The sequence below is a fragment of the Stegodyphus dumicola genome, chromosome 5 (assembly GCF_044657685.1).
Source record: "Stegodyphus dumicola isolate Sdum_Otavi_A_Nest chromosome 5, ASM4465768v1".
Lineage (NCBI taxonomy): Eukaryota > Metazoa > Arthropoda > Arachnida > Araneae > Eresidae > Stegodyphus > Stegodyphus dumicola.
In genome coordinates, this window is record NC_140772.1 from 203,897,325 (window position 1) to 203,920,426 (window position 23,102).

The 23,102-nt window shown below is 33.1% G+C and overlaps 1 protein-coding gene across 2 annotated transcripts in view; it reads left to right on the forward strand.

Moving 5' to 3' along the window:
* Nucleotides 1-23,102, forward strand: part of LOC118190727 (calcium/calmodulin-dependent protein kinase kinase 2-like) — a 308,782-nt gene that overhangs the window by 269,645 nt on the left and 16,035 nt on the right. For both annotated transcript variants that reach the window (XM_085817571.1, XM_085817572.1), the window contains 8 exons: nt 4,113-4,149; nt 6,823-6,844; nt 6,949-7,037; nt 9,560-9,633; nt 9,811-9,910; nt 10,033-10,058; nt 16,131-16,258; nt 19,243-19,330. In XM_085817571.1, coding sequence (XP_085673697.1) covers nt 4,113-4,149; nt 6,823-6,844; nt 6,949-7,037; nt 9,560-9,633; nt 9,811-9,910; nt 10,033-10,058; nt 16,131-16,258; nt 19,243-19,330 — 564 coding nt within the window. The remainder of the gene's footprint in view (nt 1-4,112; nt 4,150-6,822; nt 6,845-6,948; nt 7,038-9,559; nt 9,634-9,810; nt 9,911-10,032; nt 10,059-16,130; nt 16,259-19,242; nt 19,331-23,102) is intronic.

Genomic DNA, 23,102 nt, shown 5'->3' on the forward strand with positions numbered 1-23,102 from the left:
TTACGCGAATCTAATGCGCATCGTTTTTGGCCAAATGAAGTATTCAAAATTAGGGTGCGCATTAGATTCGATGGCGCATTAGATTCGAGTGCAAAGTTCGCCGATGACGTCAACCAAATTTAAATTGTAACAATGGATTACTGTATTTCTCGACTACATTTACCGTTACATTTATCGTTGACACATTATTGCATAGAGGATACAAACTGCAGAGTACGTAGTCACGAAATGGAGGGCAAACAGAGAAGAATGTCATATGACGCTACTTTCAAACGTAAAGTAATTCTTTATGCTGAAAAAATGGCAATAGAAAGGCAGGGAGAGAGTTCAACGTAGATGAGAGCAATGTTCGCTTGTGGCAGCAACAGAAATTGGCACTGTTTGCAACTAAAGATTCAATAAATTCCTCATACTATTGATGCGCATTACATTCGCCGACAAACAATTTTTTTATTATTTAAAGTTTTAAAATGGGGATGCGCATTAGATTCGATGGCGCATTAGATTCACATAAATACGGTACTTCCTCTGCGGAAAAATTCTTCTCCATAGCCTGTGCCAAATAAGCAAATTTATCATTATTATCTAATGTAGGATCTTTATCAATCTTTTGGAATTGCCCCCAAAATCCTAGCAATTTCTTCATGTTACCATTAAAGATAGGCAATTTAATCTTCGGATAATGTAACATTTTATTCTGAACAAAGGATGGATCAATTAAAGTTACATTCGGGGTTCCAGAAGTGAGATCTTTTAGTTTACTTTCCATAAGTCTGCACCTATGAAAATATAATTCAGATTCATCCATTTCCTTAATAAGTAAAGTCTCATCTGTAATTTCTTTAAACATTAATTCTTGTATTTTAATTTCAGTATCAAACAAAACTTTAGCTTTCTCGGCAATAACTTTTAGTTTAATTAATTTTCTTCCTGATTAAATTTAGTTTCTTAATTGTCAAATTCATTACACGCTTTGCTAAATAATCTTCTGTATTGAGTTCGTGCTAAGGCTTCCATGATTCAAAAATAAAAAAGTCGCTTACCTTGCAGACGATATCCTGTCGCTTGGCGCCAAATGTTGATTTTTCGTTAAATCCTATGTGATATATCTAACTTCGAGTCTAAAATTTTCTGTAGAACACAAAAACCTTGTCTAAAACTTAAAGGTTTATTCAACTGCAACTTCAAAAATGATGAAAACTTAACATCATAAACGAAAACTTAACATTCAGAATGCTTTAAAGTAACAGCTATGCCGGCACGGTGAAGAACACTTTCTTTTAAAAGACAAAATCCATCTAGCCCTTTCGGCATATATCTCCATTCGCTGGATTCAGACTTCAGCTCCTACGTGTTTTGGACTTAAACGGCCGGACTGGAACTAGAACAGGACTGGATCAGGACCGGAACAGCACTAGATCCGGAACAAGACGGGAACCGGAACAGGACGGGAACCGGAACAGGACTGGAACCGGAACAAGACGGGAACCGGAATCTATCATCCCTTGACTTCTCCCCGGGCAGGTCTACTCTGGCTCGAACTAAAATGAACTGCGGTGCCACTAAGGAAAGCACCTCCTTTTATTGACGGCGGTTGCCGTTACTACAGGCGATTATGCAAATATTTAACACATTATTCATTGATAAATATCCATGCCTTCTTCGAAATTCGAATGAATATAGCCTACAGCACAACAATTTTTTCATTCAAAAGCAGCAGCATAAAGTGTACAGCACGTGCTCAGTTGTATCTGAAGTAATCTTTTGTTCAACGTCATGAATACATGTCTCTCGATATTATGCCATCTGTTTTTGTGTATATTAACATATAATTGTACTCATAGTTATTTCTCCTGGCACATTTATGACCAACTATGGAAACATAATGTTTGTTCAATATTGTGTATATCTGGTGTAATCTTCTTTAACATATTGTTACAATTATATGACAACTGTTAATTATACTGGAATCAACAAACTTCTTAATTGAATTTATGGATTTTATTACTATAATTTAGGGTAAATTCCAGTACCTCTGAGTCATATGACTTAAATCTTGCATGAACTGCACAATACTTTGCTTTCGACAAAACATTTAGTACTGGATTATGTAATATAAAGTATGTTCATTTACACTTAAATTTGGTCTCTAGAGATCAGACTTGATTCTTTCATGGCTATATACTTCATTTCAATAGCTTGCAGATTCTCTGAACAGGGGGTTTATCCTTATTGTTCATTTATCTGTGTTTGTCTATTATATATGTTTGACTATGATCTTCTACTTAAAAGTTTTGCATTTATTGTTACCATGTTTGTTATTATAGGCGGCTGTCAATTCGTGTCTTAACTATTCTGGAAAATCTTAATATAATAACTTCAGAAGTATTTCTTCAACGTATATAGCATACCCAAATAACTCTGTATTTTGTACAAATGTAAACTTTGAAATTTTGACTTTGCCAATTAATGCCCGACTGATCTGTTTTGACCCCGACCTAAAGTTGTGGCCAGCAGATAGTAGATGGTTTTACCTCTGAGTAACATATTCCGTTTGTTGCCTGTAGGCTAACTTAGGTCGGAAGTTGCTCAGTAGGCCAGTGTTGTAGTACAACAATCGGTGTATTGCACGAACAATTCGACGTCGTTTACAGTACAGTGGAATTTCCGCTAGGCGTCTATAGCTTAACCACTTGCGTTTGCAGTGGTGCACTGGACGGCGGAGGTGGACATCTGAATAGCATGACATTGTGTGTATGTGACGAATTACGCTTCTGCCTGCAGTACCGCGATGGTCGGTACACTTACCAGCCAGTGCTATATCTCTAAGGCAACGGTTCTCAACCTTTTGACTGGCACGTACCATTTAAACAAAAATTGAAAACCTTTAGTACCGCCACTACAAAGTACTACTATTACCACCACTCTTGAACAAAGCTGAGATCGCATAAATTTATAAGTGTTAGAGAAAAAACTCAATCAAGATGTTGGGGTTTTAATTTTTGAATTTAATAGGTAAAAATACTTTGCTCCTTTGCATACCACAGGTGGTACGCGTACCACCGGCTAACCCCTGCTCTTAAGTTTTCCAGTTCTTCTTCCTTACCTTCAGAGCTTGACTGCGGCCATGTTTCAGCAGGACAGTGCGCGACTATACGTTGCACGCAATGTTGACGCTTTCTTCTTAGCCCACTATATTGCATTCGTACCCTGATCTGCCCTTGCACCAGATGAACTTGGCTAGCTGCCATTTTCCAGTAACGCATCCAAAGCTTCTTTCACTCAGTTCTGCGGTGTGTAGCAGAAAGTTATTGACAAACGGGGAGGCGACACTCATTACTGATTTTCTTGTCTTCCTCTACTCAAAGAAGGCTGTATTCCAAATCAATTGATATTGATACTATGTGTAATCTCTGAAATAAATTTGGCTGTGGTATCTCTTGTCCTTTTTCATGCTGTATTTTGGATGGCCATCAGTGTATGATTTCCCCTTACTACGTGATATAGCTTTATGGCATAAACACCTAATTAACAATTTTATCAGTATTTTTTGTAATGAGTGGAATCTGATTATGTGGATCAAGTGCTGGTGTATATTCGCCTATCGATCCCTTGATCATCACTGAACCCCTTTAAAATTTCTCCCTGAGGAAATTTTATTCTCTCCCTAAAATTCTCTAAACTTCTTCCTAAAATTTCCCCTTTAAATTTTAAACTCCTTGGGTTTCAATGCTGACTTCGCTGGGAACTCCTGGACTCCGTGGTTTAGAATATCCAATCAAAATTAGGCTATGCAAAATATTGGATAAAATCAAATTTATCTAAGGAGCAAAACTTAAGGGTAGAGTATAATGCAATCACCTATAATCTCCCTAAAGTCGAGTTAACTGCGTGCTCACCAAACGGTAGACAATCAAACTCGTTTTTCATATATACTAGTTGTATTTCTTTTTCCTTGTTTGGTATGGATTTTTATCATTAATAAGAATAAAATAATTGAAAAAAATCAAACAAATGTAAATTATTAAATTAAATCAAAATTTCTTTTGTTGTATAGATCTAATTTTAAAATTTCTAGAGCAGTTTTTTCATCTGTTTACTCTGTTTGTTAGGTATTAGATGATCCTGACGAAGACAACTTATACATGGGTAAGATGTTTAAAATATATATCTTGTCAAGTTATTCCATATACACTGGTTGTCAAAATTAAAGGGTATTTATAGGATAAAAACTTGCGTATTGAAAAAGGATTAAAAACAATTAGCATAAACGAATTACATTAATTAATTATTATGTTTGCATGTTGATTTGTAGGGTTTTTTGTTTATTAACGTATTATCTTATTAATTTTATCTGCACAGTCACTTCTTTACTTGTATTACTCGTTGGCTTCCACCAGAAATGTTACCGCCGCATATTAGTTATCTGTATGAGAACCGAGTTTTGAAATTGTAAGGTTTATGTTACAATTATCGTATTATTTTAGCAGTACTACCACTTATGCTTTCATCAGCCATTATCAGGATGCAAATCATATACGTGTATATAAGCACAGAGAACTTGAAAATTAAAAAAAAGAGCTGTAGCATTAACATTGAACTGATACTTCCTCACCCAAATCTGAGAGCTACTTTTAACCGGCGTCGGCCTTTTGCTAGCCAAGTGTACTCGCACAATGAGATTAGTTTGAGTCAACGCTTTTGCTTTATAAATATCCAGCGTTAATTTATTTTAAATTTCAATTTGCATTTTATGTTAGCATATCCCGCAAACAGCGGAGATTATTCTATAAGCACAAGCCCTGCATTTGTGAACTTAAACCATTAATACAAATGCAGTGTAAACCTACTTATGAGATAGAATTTCTTTAATAGATTGGGCGAAAATTCGCCTCGTAGTCTCAGAGACCAACTTTAGTTATACAAGTGAATTGCTTTCCTACAAAGTTAGTAAAGAACTTTCTTTAGCGACTACTGAACTTCTTCGAACTGTTTTCGCTCAATTTCTAACTTCCTGAATCAGCTTTAGTCTTTGCTAGCATTGTTCGCTATGGTGATTTAGTAGCCTAAGCCAAAACTGGCAGTTTTACTTTGCGTTCTGAATTTAAACTTTAATTTTTTAATGTTATCTTTACCTTTGTGTTTTTCTAGTATCTTAAAAAGCGGTGATTTGTTGCTTCACGAGCTCTGTAATTTTCTTAAGTCGAAGAAATAAATAAAAATGTTAATTTTAAACCTTCTTCTGAGTTTACTGTTATTTCATTGGAAGCCTTAAGACGGGGCGTTAAGTCACCTGACTGCCTACCTAGAGCCAGGAAGATGCATTAAAGTAGTTCGATTCCCTATAAATTAATCTAAAAATATTGAATATATAGTCAAATTTGCGGAAATTTAAAAGTATTGAAAACATTATCTCTCCTTCTTCGCAACTACTCTTTCTTTATAACGCTCACATCTAACAAAAATGCAAATTTCGCAGCTTAATTTCATGGAATTTGCCAGAACATTGGTCAAATCTTGTCAAATTTTACTCCATTCTTTTCGTTTGTCAAGTTTTGTCGTATTTCACTTCTGTCATCTGAAAGGAGACTTTTCAGACCCTGTCATGCATAGCGACGGGTCCAAGGAAGAATTTAGTTCATTGCAGCTCGACGGTCTATGGTATCCTGCACATGTTCAGTCTGATTAAGTAAGTAAGGTGGCAGACCATTCGAATGATATCTTCTGTATCCAAGTATTCTGAAATCACAAGCGCTCCATGCGAATGAAAGTGCCTTTCATTAGCTAACCCCTGGACAATAGCATCCCTAAACAGCGTTATAATGACCCCGTGACTGTTTACAGAACCTTCAACAAGGATATACAGCTAGGTGCAGCCACTTTTGACTGTTTCACTCTAAGCCATGAAACTGCCTCCATGAAATGTAATCTTTCATTAATAGTGGAAGGCAAGTAACGTATTCCTCGCTCCTTCCAGACCAAAAGGCATCTAGGATCACAATTCAAGCTATATCTAGACTCGTCAGTAAACGATACACGATTGTATTTCTCTTGGCTACACTGAACATGTCGATGATACTGTTTTAAACGAGTCCTTTGGAAAATGAAGTGAATGGGTGACACATCATCGGTTTTTCTGTCCAACCGCATAAAACTTTTATGCAGCTGTAGAACGACTGATTCGAATTCCTGTAGCAGCCTGGATGACTAAAATCAACTCTTATAAGACGTTTCAGAGTTAAGTCGGACCAGTGGTAGAAAACTGTCTTCAGTGTTGCTTTATGGTTGCCCTTGACCAGGTTATCTATTAGTATTTTATTGGCTGCTTAAAATGCGGTTCTAAATTCTTGACATGATATTTTGAGGGATATTCAAAACTTAGACAACCTTCATTTTGTTTTATCCCCTCGATTCTGCCAATTTATCGCCAGTTTTGCTTTTAAATGATGCCTTGAGCCACAACTAGGGAATACCGATTAACTTTAAACAGAAGCCACGTTAACTTTAAATGTAGCACTATATACCCAAATTCCAGCATGCATACATTACGCAAATTGTTGCCATTCGCCTATTTCATCCGTTAACATCTGCGCCGAAGTCTTAATTTCTCACTCCATTGCAGACAATTAGCATAAATATTCGCATCATTAGACGTTGATAAAAAAATTGATGAGCATATTTTCCTTATTATACTTTTTTTAAGACGAGCAGTGTAATAATTATACTATTTTTGCGGAATATTATTTAAATAAGAAAGATTGTCATTATTATTTTCGGTGTTAATATAACTTATTTTTAAATCTTATTTTAATTCTCTTTCAGTCTTCGAACTCGTTCAAAGAGGGTAAGATTTCTTTATCTCAATACATTATTTTGATTCTATTTGATTTTTTTCACTTATAAATAAGGTAATAAAACTTTTTTTTTTGATTTCTTCTTTTATTCTAGCCCTGTGATAAATGTACCTACTAATAGCCCGTTATCTGAAATGAAAGCATGGCAATATTTCCGGGATATTGTTATGGGTATTGAGTACCGTAAGTTGTGCTTTAAAATAGCCCATAATTTAATCAATGTGATTTTATTATGTTCTTCTTAAAGGTTAACTAAATGATTTACCTGAAGAAATTCCCATATAATAACTTTATGAGCTTGTTAGTAAATTTATTAAATGTAAAATATTTTCCGCAGATTTATATCATTATAAAATGGTTTGACGGCATACAGTTCCTTGTTCTTTTTACTCATGTATTAGAGTGAGCCAGTCCTTTCAACGACAGTTTTAGTGACAAATAAGTAGCGATAATATAGTTTAGCATTATTACTCTTTTTTTCATTACGATAATTTGATACTGGATTCTGGTAACACTACAGTGAGAGAGACGCTCTTCGTCGAGTAGTATTCTCCAGTTGTAGCATGTGTCATTTTTCTCTGTTACAGATATCATGCCGCCTGTAAAATTAGTTTAAATTAGTTGCATTAAATTGTCTATTAATTAGTATTTGTATTAAATAGTTAAATATGTATAAAAAAGTTCAATTATATTTCTAATGCTATCACGTTTAGAGTCAAAATATCTGTTTCTGAAACTCTACTAAAAACTATGTTTTCAGTTCTTTTAAAATTTGACTCTTCCTTAATGTGCTGAAAATTTTGGAATTAAATCTCAGTTAAACAAAATAAGTCATATTAGGGGGAAAAACTATATAATGTAACGTTTTTAATGAAACTTTTCATGGAATATAATTAATTTATTGAAACCAGAGAAGTCAAAAATATATTGGTGTTGGAATTAAGAGACCATATGTGTTTTATTGTGATTTCTAAATACCTTCTGGTCCGAATTTAAGGAAATTTGGGATTTATATAGACTAACATAAGTCAGCAGTTTATACATTACAACAATGAAAGTATCCACTCATGTTGGTGAGTAATGGCTCATGATAATGATGTCTAAAATTGACGTTACAAAACTGCGCTTTAAGTAAGGCTAAAATGGGGTATGGTCAGGAAAAATGGATTAACCATTTAGCGAAATAAGCAAATACTTATGGATCAAGGAAAGGGAGGATACCACAAAAATGTGCTCATAGAATCAAGGAATAAATTCAGCACACAAATTTCATATTGACAGTTTTATCGTGAAAACTATGCTGCAGCTAAATAAGACGGAGTATTAATGAATGAGACAAAAATTAATCTTAATATAAATTTGCGGGGGGGGGCAAAATATTTTAGATTTTATGACCTCTAAAACTCTTTATCTGGCAGTGGGCGTGATCATTTTTAACAGACACGCAGGTTGCACAGCGAGTCGTCATACTGTTAACAAGCGTGTTCTGATGATTTCTTATGACAGCTGCTTCGCAGCTGTTGTACCAAAGCACACCATGACTTCTGGATGGCTATTGGAAGCGAGTTGGTGAACTACAGTTGCCAAATGCATTCCAGTCATATTCAAGTCCGGAAATTTGGATGGTTAATCCATTTGCTGAATATCCTCACTTTGACGATAATTGCCGACTAGCTGTGCTTGATTTTGACGAGGAATGTCATTTGTAAAAAGAAACTGAGAGCATACCGTGCCTCTGAAAAGTCGCTAAGGGACGAAGATTTCTTCGCTAACATCTGTAGGCAGTGAGGGAGTCTCTGAAAAACGCATGGCGGAGTATGCGGGCATTCAAACATGATGTTACCCAAACCATGATACCTCTATAATGGCCCCCTTCCGGGTCCCAGATTATATCCAGATGGTGATGCGTCGCGAATCGGTATCTGAGCTGAATATAGCCTCGTCACGAACCCATTGAACCCCTTGAATCCACTGAAGTTGGCTAGAAAGCTGATATTTTCTATACGATGCCAAACACAATATGATGTGTGAGGGAATGATCAGGACCCAAACGGTAGATCTAGAGAAACGCTGTCTCTCATGAATACCGCAGAAAATATTAAGCCTTGAAAGTAAAGTCTGAGTGGTGGCAGAGAGACCTGTCTGGTTGTAGCAGTCAAATAGCATTTGAGGGGAAAAGAAAAAATACATTTCTTTCTGTCGGCTGCTTAACTTTAATTGCATGCCTTTACCCTTGCCTTATGGATGTAGTACGCCATTTTCGGAAATTTCTAACTGAAGTTTTTAGGTTTCTATTACGGTTTTTCTAATTTAAACGTACCACTTGTTTCATGCTTCTATCTATCATCGTTTCCGAATTATTTATTTTCAAAGTTAGGGACCCTTCGGGAATAAAAATAAGCATTTATATATACTTAAATAATTTTAAATAATGTTAAATCACTTGTTCGTTCTGCAATATATTCAACAATAATCATTAGAATTAGAACTGAAATTAAAGTATTTCATTTTTATTGATCTTATTTCAATTATGCTAGAAGTGGATATTGAATTTGAATCCAAGAAGAGTACAATTTCAAACTTCATGACGGAAATTAGTTTTTACAAAATTGCTTATTTGAAACGTAAATTTTTTCTTTTTCTAATATTTTAAAACAGTTCCCTATGTGATACTACATTTTGACTAAATGCGAATATTTTTTCAGTGCATTTCCAAAAAATTGTTCACAGAGATATCAAACCGTCCAATTTGTTACTCAGTGATGATGACAGAATACAAGTAAGCATTAATTTTTAGCTGAATTTAATTAGACAGTAAAATTAGATTGAAAAATTTGGCAAAATAATAGAATCAATGATACTACATATCTGTACTAAATATCGTTTATTCTTTTAGGATATTATGAATTGATTTAATTTAATTTATCTTTAAGATGCTTATGATATGTAAAATTAGATTTCAGACTTCGGAGTTTGCAACCAGTTTGAAGGTGTGGATGCGTTTTTGTCTGACACGGCCGGCACTCCTGCCTTTGTTGGTCCAGAAGTTTTGAAAGGTAAAGTAGTAAAACGGACTTACGCAGTTCTGATCAAACTGATAAGCTACGTATTTTCTGCAATGTTTTGTTATTTAATTTGAGATGCTTTTGAAAAATAATTATGTTTTTTAATTTTTTAGGTACCAGAGAAGTCTACAGTGGAAAGGTAAGCATGTTTTCTGAATAGGTAAAATTTAGGTAAGGTTAAAAATTGCATTCTATATTTGGAATCTTGACAAATTGATAAGTTTTCAGCTTTTGCAAATGTCCTTTCATGGAATTTGGTTTTGGGGTAAAATTTGAGTCCTTAAATTTTTAGTCCAAAGGGGCTTTGTTCCTGACGAACTAGTGTTGTTTTCGTTTTGCGTCGAATCACTCTAAATGTCCGTTTCACTTTTCAAACTGTCGCCACCAAATCTTATCGCCCTGTATTATATTTGAAGAAATTAAATATTGAAGAATCTGCATAAATGTATGTATGTTTCTCGCATTGTGATAAAACAACGGTACCTAGAGCAATCAAGTTTTGAATGACGTAATTCTACTGCGAATATGGGCATCTGGAAGTCAAATTTGAAATTTGTTTTATTATCGATTTCATATTTTGTAAAACTTTAACGAATTTTTGATTAACAAACTCAAGGATTTCAGAGCGAGTAATGGCAAAGTTGTACAGAAAAAAACACTTTTATCTCCAGCTCGTGAGACTGTATATCGGAACTTCTAAAGATATTGCTCTCGAACTGAATTTTATGGTTTAAGTTTCAGAGAACATGATATTTAGTAAATAAAGGTAACACACAAAATGTTAAAAAAATGCCCCTTTGGATGTAATTTAAAATTTTAAATTCAGATTTTCAGATTTTCTTTTATTTCGTACTAAAATTATGTGTCCTATAATATGAAAAAGTCTTTTTTCTAATATAGTGTAGAAATTTCATAAAGCCACTTGTGTAATGTAGCTCATATTTATTTTGGTTATATTAATATGGATTAATTCATATTTGAACTAGTAGGTAGAATTTTGGAATCATTAATATCGATTTCAGAAGCTGTCTTTAGTAGGTAGTATTTTGGATAACACTTTTTCAGACTAATGGATGGAAAGTATTTTTAATAGTTTTTTTATCCATTACCGTATAACAGTAAATTGGTAGATATATACAGTAAGACCTCGCTTAACGCGGAGGATACGTTCCATCAAAGTAGAGCGTAATGCGAAACGGCGCTAAACGAGGCTATCTTAACATGTTAATAATAGAGTTAGGGGAAGATGGATAGAAAATTGGTTAGGTATTAAATTTAATAATTTTTTAATAAAAATAAAACCAAATATTTATTTCTTACAAAAATAAAAACAATATAAACGAATATACTTATAAAAACAAATAAAATTCTCAGTCGGATCATTCAGTCAATTCTGTGTTTCCAATTTTCTGCCTTTTTGTCAAGAAGGCATGCATTCTGTTAGAAGTTGTTGATAAGTGGATAAAGTATCTATAACACCCCGTCTTGCTTTTGAACTCCTGTCAAAATTTGGATCATTTTTAACAAATTGGTCTATAATTTCAGTTATAGTGGTCAAACTCCTTTTTAGAAACGCCATCGAAAGTTCTTTTTGCTCTTCTTCGAAATCACTACTATGAATATTTTTGTTTTCTTCTTGCTCATTTAATTCCTTGAGCTCATCATTAGAAAGACTGTTTCTTGAACTATTTCTTCGACTGCTGTTTCTTGAACTATTTTTTCGACGTCTTCCACATTTACCTCATCTAAACCGGTTTGTTTCGCTAATTCCACTATTTCATCCATATCGACAGAGTGTCCAATGTCTTCGCTCTTACTTAAATCTGGCCAAATGTTCGTCCATCATCCTTTCAAAGATCTTTCTATTATCTCATTCCAAGAAAGCTTTATGTTTTCTACAGCATTCATGATATTGTAGTTTTTCCAAAATTCTCTTATTGATTGCTTCTCTTCTCCGTCTGTTTTTTCAAACATCTGTTTAAATGTTCACCGCAAGTAATGTCTTAAAACTGGATATAACGCCTTGTCCATTGGTTGGATTAAGGCAGTTGTGTTAGGCGGCAAGAAACCCACTTCAACTGGAATGCATGTTTGTTAAGTCTGATAAATTTGTTGGGTGGCTTGGAGCATTATCAATTAATAGTAGTGCTCTTTGTTCAAGTTTTTTAATTTCGCAACAACGTTTAACAGACTGGCAGAAATGTTCAGTGAACCAACCCTGGAAAATTTTCATAGTTATTCATGATTTTTTATTAGACTCCCAAATTACAAATAAAGTTGATTTAGATATGCCCTTCATCACTCTTGGGTTTTTGGAGTGGTAAACTAGTAGTGGTTTTAATTTGAAACCTCGGCTTGCGTTAACACCCAGTAGAAGCGTTAAGCGATCTTTAGCAGCTTTAAATCCTGATGCTCGTTTCTCTTCACGGGATAGAAATGTTCGTTTTGGCATTCTTTTCCAAAACAGGCCTGTTTCATCAACATTAAAAACCAATTCTGGAGGATAGTTTCCTTGTTCAATTATTGTTTTTATTGTCGCTGGGAATTCAGCCGCCGTTTTCGTATCACCATTTTCTGCTTTTCCTGTAATCTTTATGTTGTGAAGATTATTTCGATGTTTAAATTTATTAAACCATCCTCGACTAGCAACGAAATTTTCACTTATGTCACTTGCCTCAGCCTGAATGTAATTAAAAATTCTTCTAGCTTTTTCCATTAAGATAGATTGGCTAAATGGCATATTGCGTTCAATTTCGTCGTCAATCCATATAGACAGTCGTTTTTCCATTTCCTCTATAATGTTATTTCTAGTGCAGAGCTTGACGTAGTTGCAGTTTCCGATGACAGTATTTTTTCTTTATTCTTAAGAATTGTCCTTATTGTTGAAGTTGCCAAATTCAATGCAGCACTAATTTAAGATTGACGTTCACCAGAATCTAATCTTCTAATCCCTTGCATTTAAGTTTCCAGTGAAATGCTTTTTCTCGTTGCTTTCTTTTCTTGTTTTTTATTATCACCCATGATAAAAACTAAAGATCATAATATTTGTCACTGTATTAATCGTTATAATATTATATAAATTTATACTTACAATAATGTCAACAAATGTTTCAAATGATAAAATTGCGTCCGTACAGCATCACACCAAACAAGAAACACAACTAGTACATTGTTTCGGATATGTTATTTGGAAACCTAGCGCTGCGCACAATTTCGGGGAATCCCCGGGTTGAAATAAAAGAGCGCTAAACTGAAACATAGCTAAACGAAACAGCGTTAAGCGGGGTCTTACTGTATGTCATTCGAAATAACGAATTTTCCATTGCTTTCTAGCAAGGCTTATTTGCTCTGGGAAGCCAGAGTTTTGTTTGAGAACATACAGTCAACTCCCTATTTACGGGGGTAATACCAGGGATGATGTTAACGGTTACACTAAAATCATGATTAATATGAATTAACTTCAAAAACACGATTACTTTTAGGGCTGTTAAAAAAAACACCAGAAAGAGGAATAACCCATAATGTAATTAACAGGAAAATACTATTAACAATTTACCTGTATTTTCAAGTAATTTACTTATCTACACTTAACCACAGCCATAAATGTAGACATTTTTTCTCACTCGGATTGTTTGTGAGAATGTAGATTACAAATGACATGATGAAAGTGTAGGTTGCGAACTGAATGATAAATTTTGATGAGTTTTATAAAATTAATTTTATCAAAATGTGAAATTTAATGCCGGTGTCTGTATATACCATCCTATATTTCAACATGAAATGCATTCAGCTACAAAAATTTATTTTTAGGCTACAGTCTTAAAACTGTTTATCTCGTTTTTCAAACAGTACAATTACGTATGTAAACACTTCTTATGAAATACTTACCTTCATAGTATAATATAATAATTTTTGCTTTTTTCCAAAGATTTGTGCTCTTAGATATTGTGATGATATGACACAATAGCTATCTTTTTTTTTTTTTTTTTTTTTCTTTTTTAATATTTTATACCTGCAAGTTTTCACTGCTATATGCCTCTTTTTCTTACCTGTACTAAGATCAAATCAAAGTCAGGCGTTAACGTTTGTTTTCCCACCTACTAAGAGATAAGGCAGAGAAACCTATTGTTCGGCAAAGTAAACAAACGCCGGAGCCTTGTACAAATATTAGAAATGTGATAGTATTGGGGAGCGGGGGGAATCAATAATTCATTCCAAACATGTATACTTAATTCTAACGGTAAATTTTAAAAATTTAAACTGTTCTTATTTTATTGATTTGGTTCTTAAACCAAAATAATTTTCATTTCCTTTTGAGTTGCAAGGAAAACAAACGACTTAAAATTTCAGGATTTCAGCTTCACCGAAATAATAACAAAAATTTACCTATTCAATATTATTTACGTGATAACATATTTAATAATTTCCAAAAATTTCTGGATTGGTTCTTCTTACGAAATTTTGGGATCTGAAAATGTTTTGCTTCTTTTCCATTCACAGGCCTTTGTGATGAGTTCGCAAGTGTTCAAACATATTTCGAACTTGTTGTTGCAGAGCCATTCTTAAAAGCATCATGTAAACTTTTTGAATAACATTTTGAATGCGTTCGTCCGTTTCTGTTCAAAATTCTTCTTCTTCGAATATAAAATTATGCAGAATAATTTTTGCAATCCTCTGTTCCCGACTCTTTCCTTAATTACTTTTAAGACTAATCACATTTCATGTTCACCATAGGAACATTTTTAAATACAGTAGTTGCGCACTCCTGTTAACTTTGATGCAGATATTCGAAACTTTCCTGGAACCTTTTGTTAAAAACATAATCCCATTAAACCTTGTCCGTAGCATCTTGTAAAGTAGAATATAGTTTAATAAATATAAACATTGTCATTTAACAGTGTATTTCGGAAAAAGTAAAGCCAGATGTGGAAAACAACTGTCTCCATTTTAGCCAGGTAATTGTGAACTAAAAGTGGAAGGTGGAAAGGTGTATTGAAGCTTTGGTTCAAACAACATTATTCTAAGTTCTCATATATCCAATTTCTGGATGCATTATATCTTCTTTTGAGCTGCAAAATGTAAAGTTGCAAAGCAAGAGATTTGGATAATATGCCAGAGGCGGAGCACAGCTGTCTCCAGTTTAGCCAAATATAAATAAAAATGAAGGGTATGTTGAAGCATTGCTTTAAACAACTTATAAGGTATTCCTCCCGCCTTCATCGTGTAGTGGTTAGCACGCTCGGCGCGTATTTGAGAGGTCTGTGGTTCGATTCCCAGCAAGGGCAATGCTCATTTTTCATCTCTCCTGTTTCGGAAATGCCTAATGTCTCTACAGTGGCGCCCGAACTAAAAGGATGTTGGATGATAATTCTTCAAACCCCAGGATTTTGCGATTGGGTCGAGCGGTGAGCACGCTCGACGCATATTCGAGAGGCTCGTGGTTTGAGTCCAGGCGAAGGCATTGCTCATTTTTCATCTCTCCGGCTTCCAAAAAATACCTAATGTCTCTATAAACTTTATTCCAAATTCTTATGTGTCCAGTTTTGGGATGCTTTACGTGAATGTTTTGAGAGCTGGACTAATAGCTTACTTGGTGATTATAGCACCTTCTAAAGTACACTCTAATGAATGACTTTTATTCCCCAAAAGCGCTTTTTCAGAACCCATATTTTAAAAAAATTGCTTTTCACCTCTGGTGATGACTTGTCAGAAGCATTCTCATTCTTGTTGTCTGCATTGCTGAAGTTTCGTAAAAACTAATTCATTCCTGACTCTGAATTAAAGCATTACTAAAGAGCAAGATTCCTTTCAGAATATGTTATGAAAACAGCTTCAAACAATTCAGTGTAAAATGTCACAAAAAGGTGGATTCTATAAAGGGTTTAATCAGCTGCACAAGCATCACTAGAAACATACGACTGCTGAAGAGTACTAATCTGAAGAGTAGTATTTTTAAGTACAGCATGAGCTGTACTTAAAAATCTGTTTCATATAATTAAATCCGGAAATAATCTCAATATTTCAAACCACTGTACAAATAATAATATGTTCTTTCTTTTCTCATCTTATATCATTTTCCAAAATGAGATTTTAATTCTGAAAATATTTTCTTTGAACTGGCCAGTTTCAAGAAACAGATACACAGCCATTGTATACGTAACTAAAGTGACATAATTTTATTTTGTGTGTAATAAATATATTTATCTTTCAGGCACTAGATATCTGGCAAATGGGAATCAGTCTGTACTCATTTGTCTACGGAGATGTACCCTTTACTGACACAAATATTTTGGCTCTTTACACCAAGATAAAGTCTTCTCCTGTACCATTTCCAGACACGTAAGTAATGTTTAAATCATGATATTAGATTAAGGATATTTTTAATCATGCTCTAGGCCAGGGTTTCTTAAACGTTTTGGTGTGGGGACCCCATGATATTTACAAAAATTTTGTGGAACCCCCATAAGTATTGCGTAAATTTGACACATGCGTGAGTGAAACTGTCAGTTTTTTCACTTGTACTGTAATATATTATTGCTGTTTTAGGTCATTAACTTTAATTTTTAAAGTAAAATAAACGTTTCTATTATAAAAAATGCGTCGAAACGTTTTTTTTTCTTTGTCTGTATTGTCTTATCTTTATTTTCAGATACATTATGCAAAAATATTAGGTAATTGTAAAATTATTACAATAAGTTAAAGAACTAACAAAACTGCTAAAGTTTTTGGCAAACCACAGTTTAAGAAACTCTGCTCTAGGCTAAGGATCATGATACAGGATAAGGGTATTTTTAATCATGTTTTAGTCATGATACAAGGTAAGGATATTTTAATCAGATTTTAATCATATCAGTGTGTTTTAAATAGTATGTTCTTATAGTTTTAAATGGTGCTTTCCAAATGTGTACTTCCACAATTTGCATGACATTTGTCAAAGCTATACATTTTTCTAATAATGCTAGACAGTTAATTTTTTTATCATGACTAACTTTTCTTTATTTATCATGTTCTTTATTTTAGAACCAACTTTTCTTTATTAATTTATTTCTGTATTAAGATTCGTATAGATATTGAGTGCATATGCCATTCTAGTGATACTTCTCTAGAATGGCATAAATTCATACACCAATTCAAATGACTTTTGCTGTGAAAATTATTGACATTTTTGAGATCTTGGTAAACTACTTTTTTTTTCAACAACATTCTTTGTCAGAACGCCTTAAAATAGTGATACAATTTTATTGTTTTGCTCAGAGTAAATCTCACTATTGGTTAAGTATTTTAAGAAAAGATTAAATGGCTGCAGCGCTGTAATTGTGGAAAATCACATGAGATATTTTCAGCCATTTGTTTGTTCATATTTCTTCACAACATTCACCATGTTTCTCACAAAAGGTGGGCAAATTTTATAAGCTATTAGGTAAAATGAGTAGCCATGAACGTATGGATGATGGAATGAGATGGAGAATCATCAGTAAATTGGAGGCAGACCTAATCACAACAGCAGGTGACTACAAAGCTCAGTATAATGCCCAATGATGTCTGAAGTTTGTGGGAACAGTTTCCGGACACTGAACCCATATCAAAAAGACCTGGACAAGGTCACCCAAGATCCACAATGACAAATGAGGATCGTTATTTGGCATTTTCAGCTTGGCTTTGCAGGCCTGTTTCAGCTTCACAGCTGTCATGTCAGCTGTATCCTGCCAATCAAATCCAAATTTCACAGTCTACAGCTGCTTGAAGGCTTCATGAGATAGGACTGTTTGCCCTCCCCAGAAGACACATTGTTTGTGTTCTGTTCATCGCAGCACACAAGAGAGTGCATTTAGCATGGGACACACAACATGCATCTTGAACTAGACTTCAGTGGAGCATCATGTTTTTTTACATATAAGTCAAGATACAGCTGGATACTGGTTCTCAGAGTACATACAGAGTGCATCAGAGAAAGTCTGCAACACGATACTATCCTTTTCTCATCAGGGAAAAGGATCATTACGGTTGGTGGAGGTGTAATGCTTTGGGTAGGCATTATGCTTTACAGCTGCACACCCCTGCATGTATTTGACAAAGGCTTCCCAACTGCTACGAGGTATAATGAGGAGATCTTAGACATTTGTGTTTGATTTCTCAGAAGTGCAGTTGATCCTGGGTTTCTGTTAATGGACGACAACACTTGTCCACATAGGGCACAGATGATTGACGATTACCTGGAATGTGAATATATTCTCCACATGGATTGGCCAGCTAGATGTCCTAACCTTAGCTCTTGGAGGGACAATTTTATCTCACCATCTCCGTCCGAGAACCATTCTGGAGTTGAAAACTGAGTGGAATTGACTGCCACAGGAACTCCTCAGCTGCCTCCTGACCAGTATACCAACACTCTACGTGACCTGCCTGGCTACGAGAAGAGGTCTATAACCCCATATTAGACTCTTTTCAGTTTGATATTACAACATTGATTTTGGACATCCCTGCATTATGCGCTTTACGGACAATCATACATACATAAAATCAGTTTTAAATGGTACATCTAATTTTCTGTCATAAATGTACACTCATACAAATTTCATTAAAAGCTATCCATTAGTTTTTTAGAAATTTGGCTTGATGTGCAAATTCTGTTAATTTGCATATGAGTGCAATTGAAGACTAGTTAGACATCTTGTACCTTTTTTTCATCATGATTGTATTTGGTTTGCAACTCTGACTATTCATCTTCAAAATGTTCATTCAGTGTTCTTGTGTTTACTGTTATTAGTACATTCAACTACTAAGCTGTTTGAGATAAGAAAAAGATACAATGGTGTTTTTCTATAATGCGTTGTTGTGTGGTTTTAAAAGAAACATAGCACTATCAGGTGGTCCAAAATAAACCAAACTGAACATGGGAGACTTCACTTTCTTTGACTAAGGAAGTCTTGTCTAGTTGTCATGTCTAGTTTGGTTTATCTTGAGCCATCTGATAATAAATTCATGCAAAAACCTGGTAGTCTATGTATAATTTGTAATATAGCTTTGAATCTGGGAATTTGAAGTTGATTGTTTGAAATTTTATAAAACAATGTGCCTAAAATTTTGAATATTGCTTCAAGGAATAACAGCTTATGTATTGTAATAGGAATGAAAATCTTTTCACCTAAAACTTGATATTAATAAAAAAAAAACTGAAGTGTCATACAAAAGTTTGCTTCGAAATTTCTTTATTTAATTTCAGACTTACTAGGTACTTGTATGCCTATTCTGAGTTTTTTATCTTTGAAATTTTATGTTGCTTATTTAGCTACAAACTTATTTTAAATAATTTCATCTACCAGATACAGTGTTAGTGAGAGCTTGAAACACCTATTGAGTCGAATGTTGGAGAAGGATCCAAAACAAAGAATAACCTTAAAAGGAATAAAGGTAATTTTACATTTTTGGATTATCTTAATTTATCATTAACTAAGAAAGATAATTTTTATTTAATATCATTTGAATTATTTATACTTCCTGTCATTTTTTACACAGGAAATTAATGTTCTGAATGTAATGATATAATATTCTTAATTTACCTTTTTTGTAAATTACTACCCTATTTTATTTATATATACAGCTAAGCATTTCAGCATTTACATCACACACACATGCATGCAAAATAACTAACTACACATTATTTCTTCATTTAAGGTAATAAAAACCACTACTGAAATTTTATATTTTGAAAAGAGTGGAAAAGAAAATCTTTTAAAGTTTCTATTTTAAAAAAAATTATACATTTTTTAATGAAATTCTCTTTTTTGTTAATTTACAGTGAAAAAAGCTTGAATTTTTTTTTTTTTTTTTTTTAAATAAGCTTCATCTGATGATAAGAATAATTCTGCATTAATCCTATTATCTATAATATAATTGAACATCATTTTGTATTCAATATTATAATTAATATTGTTATGTGCATATGGGTTTGTAATGGATTGAATGCACACAAAACTGATGAAAGCTTGATGAAATTTATTAAAATAAATAAATAGAAAAATAAACACTTCACAGTTTTGGAACTTTTCAAAAAATACTCATATAGCTTCTCTCTGTATGACGCAGCACAATCAGTAGTTACTATTTCAGACTACTAAAAATGTTTAGAATGGGACATTGTAAACTGATGTAAATGAGACTTGCTGTAGGTTTTGCCCATTTGTTAAGAAATTTCCAGTCCCTTCGATTTCTCAAAACTGCTGTAAGGAATGCACTTTTAGTTACATAGGGACGGATACAGTGTTATAGTTACATAGAGATTGGACCAGTTATAGTTACAAAGGAGTCAGACCAAAATGCCACCAAATAGTCTTCAACCTTGGCAACTTTTGGTGATTTCTCACCAAATTTCACATCAAAGATTAATTGCCAGCTTGATATTCGAGATAGCCATGTAACTTATGTTCAATAGACTTACCCCTGTAACCCTATCTTTTCCACGATGCTTCGATTCTGACTATCACATCATTCAGCATTTTTAAAAGTGTCTTGCGCAGTTGTGCATTATATGATAATTTGAAACAATAAATTCAGGCTCTGGAAAGACTTGCCATCAATACCGATAAAAGTGCTGCATTTCTTTATCCTTTATTTGAGCCTTGCTTATCAGAAGTTTGTTTAAGCATTTGATAAAGAAGTGCAGCCCAAACTCAAAATGTAGATTAGACAGTTTATTAAAATTTTTGAAATCCGAAGCAGAATCTAAAGAATGCATAAATTGAATAATGGTTGGTTCTGGTTTGCAGAACAAAATGCCCTATAGAATTAAATCAAAACTGTTCATGAATGACCTTCAATGGCAGCAAGTTTGCTGAGCGCAGATTCTACTGCTAAAAAATGCATGTTTTGCAGCTAAAAACTTGATTTCTTTAATTGTTTTAAATCTAAAAAAATGATATTTTCAGAAAGGAAAAACTTTTAAAAGATAAAGTGCACTGTTTTTGCTGGTCAAAGTACATTTAAAAAAAATGCAGGAATTCAATGAAATTATGCACTTTGCCATAAGATTCACAAAGCAGTTACTTTACTTTTACTTCATGTGTACACTGCCATTCCATATTTGTAAATTAAAAAATAAAATTACTTTGAATAATTTTGTAATCTATCTTAAAAAAGTGCAGCATCATAGAATTTTAATAATTTGAAAATGTAAGGCTCCACCACTGAATTCTAGTAGTTCCACCTGGTTTAGTTATGCTACCAGGTGAATAAGCTGGCTACATGGTTGGTTATTCTCATGTGTAGTATGAATATGAACCAGTTTTCTTCAGAAACTCCTCCACAAAGGCATCTGTCCTCTTAGAAAGGTAACCATTATGGCTTTACCCTATTCAAATAATCTAACCTAGAAACATAAATCAAAAGATAGCTAATCAAAATCTATAAAATAGGGATTCACACTTTCACTATCATTGCAGTAATATTATTTCCAGTTAAAACTAACTATACTGAAAATTCTGCTGATTTCTGGAAGCAATATATAAGGGACAAATTATTTCAAATTTATATATGTAAATAATTTCAAACTATATTATTTCTAATAATTAATATATAAAGCTAAAAACTTATAAACTGTTATAAATGAAAATGATTAATATGATAATTATTTAAAAGATAGTGAGAATCGTAAATCAGCAAATTAAATACTAGAAAACTACATTTTTATTACTGAAAATGATAAATAGAATCAAAAATACTGTTAACAAATAAAATAACAATAATAAATTTTAAACAAATTTATTATTATTAGTGTTATTATTATTGTTAGTATTAGTATTACAAAGTGTATAAAATGTTTATAATTATTGCAACCCTTATTATGTTAATTTACTACATTTATGTATACATATATACAATGATACACTGTGCAAAAAAAGGGGGGGAACAGTTTTATATATCTCTCGTTCTACTAGGGCGATTGACGAAATTTAAATTGAATTTTTCATGTCTCGAAAGATAACTTGATAACAATTTTCGGGATTAAACTTCCTACCTCTAGGCTCACTCTTTTTAGATACTTCTACTAAAATTATTATTAGGAGATAATATAATCAATATTTCTTTAGTAAATAAATTATTATTATCTTACTTTGCAGCTATTACGCAAGTATTAGAATAACTTATTTTCGAACTAAGTGAATTTTAAGATCATACAACATTTGTTATATATATATATATATATAGCATTGTTCTAACATAGGTATTTTGACAAAAAATCGGACTTTTTCTGAAATAACAAAACCAATTTTTTTCCATATTTCGCTTCTACGACTCAAATTATGCCTAGATATTAAATCTTGTAATTTTGGGCGGGAATTTATGAATAAATTTAAAAATTCATGTTGGCTCATTTCCCCCTCCCCACACCAAGAATAATTTACTTCTTAATTTATAGCAACCTATTTTCCTTTCCTTTTTTTCATTGAATACCAGCAGAAAGAAGTCATCGTTCATACTTTCAAATAATTTTAACAAAGTTCGTAAACCACATCTGGCGTTGTTATCGCTTATAACAAATAAGCCAAATTTCAAAGTGCACCAATACGTAAATTTACGTATATCTTAGGAAATTTTGAATAAAAAACTCTAATTTTTTGCAGGTGTGCTTAGAAATACATCTTACTTTAAGATATGCAAAAAATTTTATAGGTTATCATTCAAAAATTTTTTTCAAAAAATTTATAGTTATTTTAAAATAAATAATAAAAAATGAGCGAATATTATTTGGAATAAATCTAAATTTTGAAATGCAAAATAAAGAATCATATTTAATAAAAAAAGAGATACTAATAAATGTATAGAAAATTAAATTAACATTGAGGAGCTAAAATTTTGAGAGCTAATTTTTTAAAAACTACTCATGTGATTTTTACAAAACTTGGCAATTTGGCATAATTTGAGTCGCGGATTCGAAAAAAATGGCATGTCGTTTAAGAAAAAGTCCGATTTTGTGTCAAAATACTATATTAGAATAACGCTATATATAAATCTAATACATATCCTAAGTCGCGCTTTCGAGACCTGAAAAAGCGCAAGTTGAATTTCGCCAATTGGCCCAGTTGAACAAGAAATATAGAACTGCCCCCTTTTTTTTTTCGCAGCGTACATATACAAGAACACGCAAGCCAGGACATGATATATTTATCAATGTATAATTACAAAA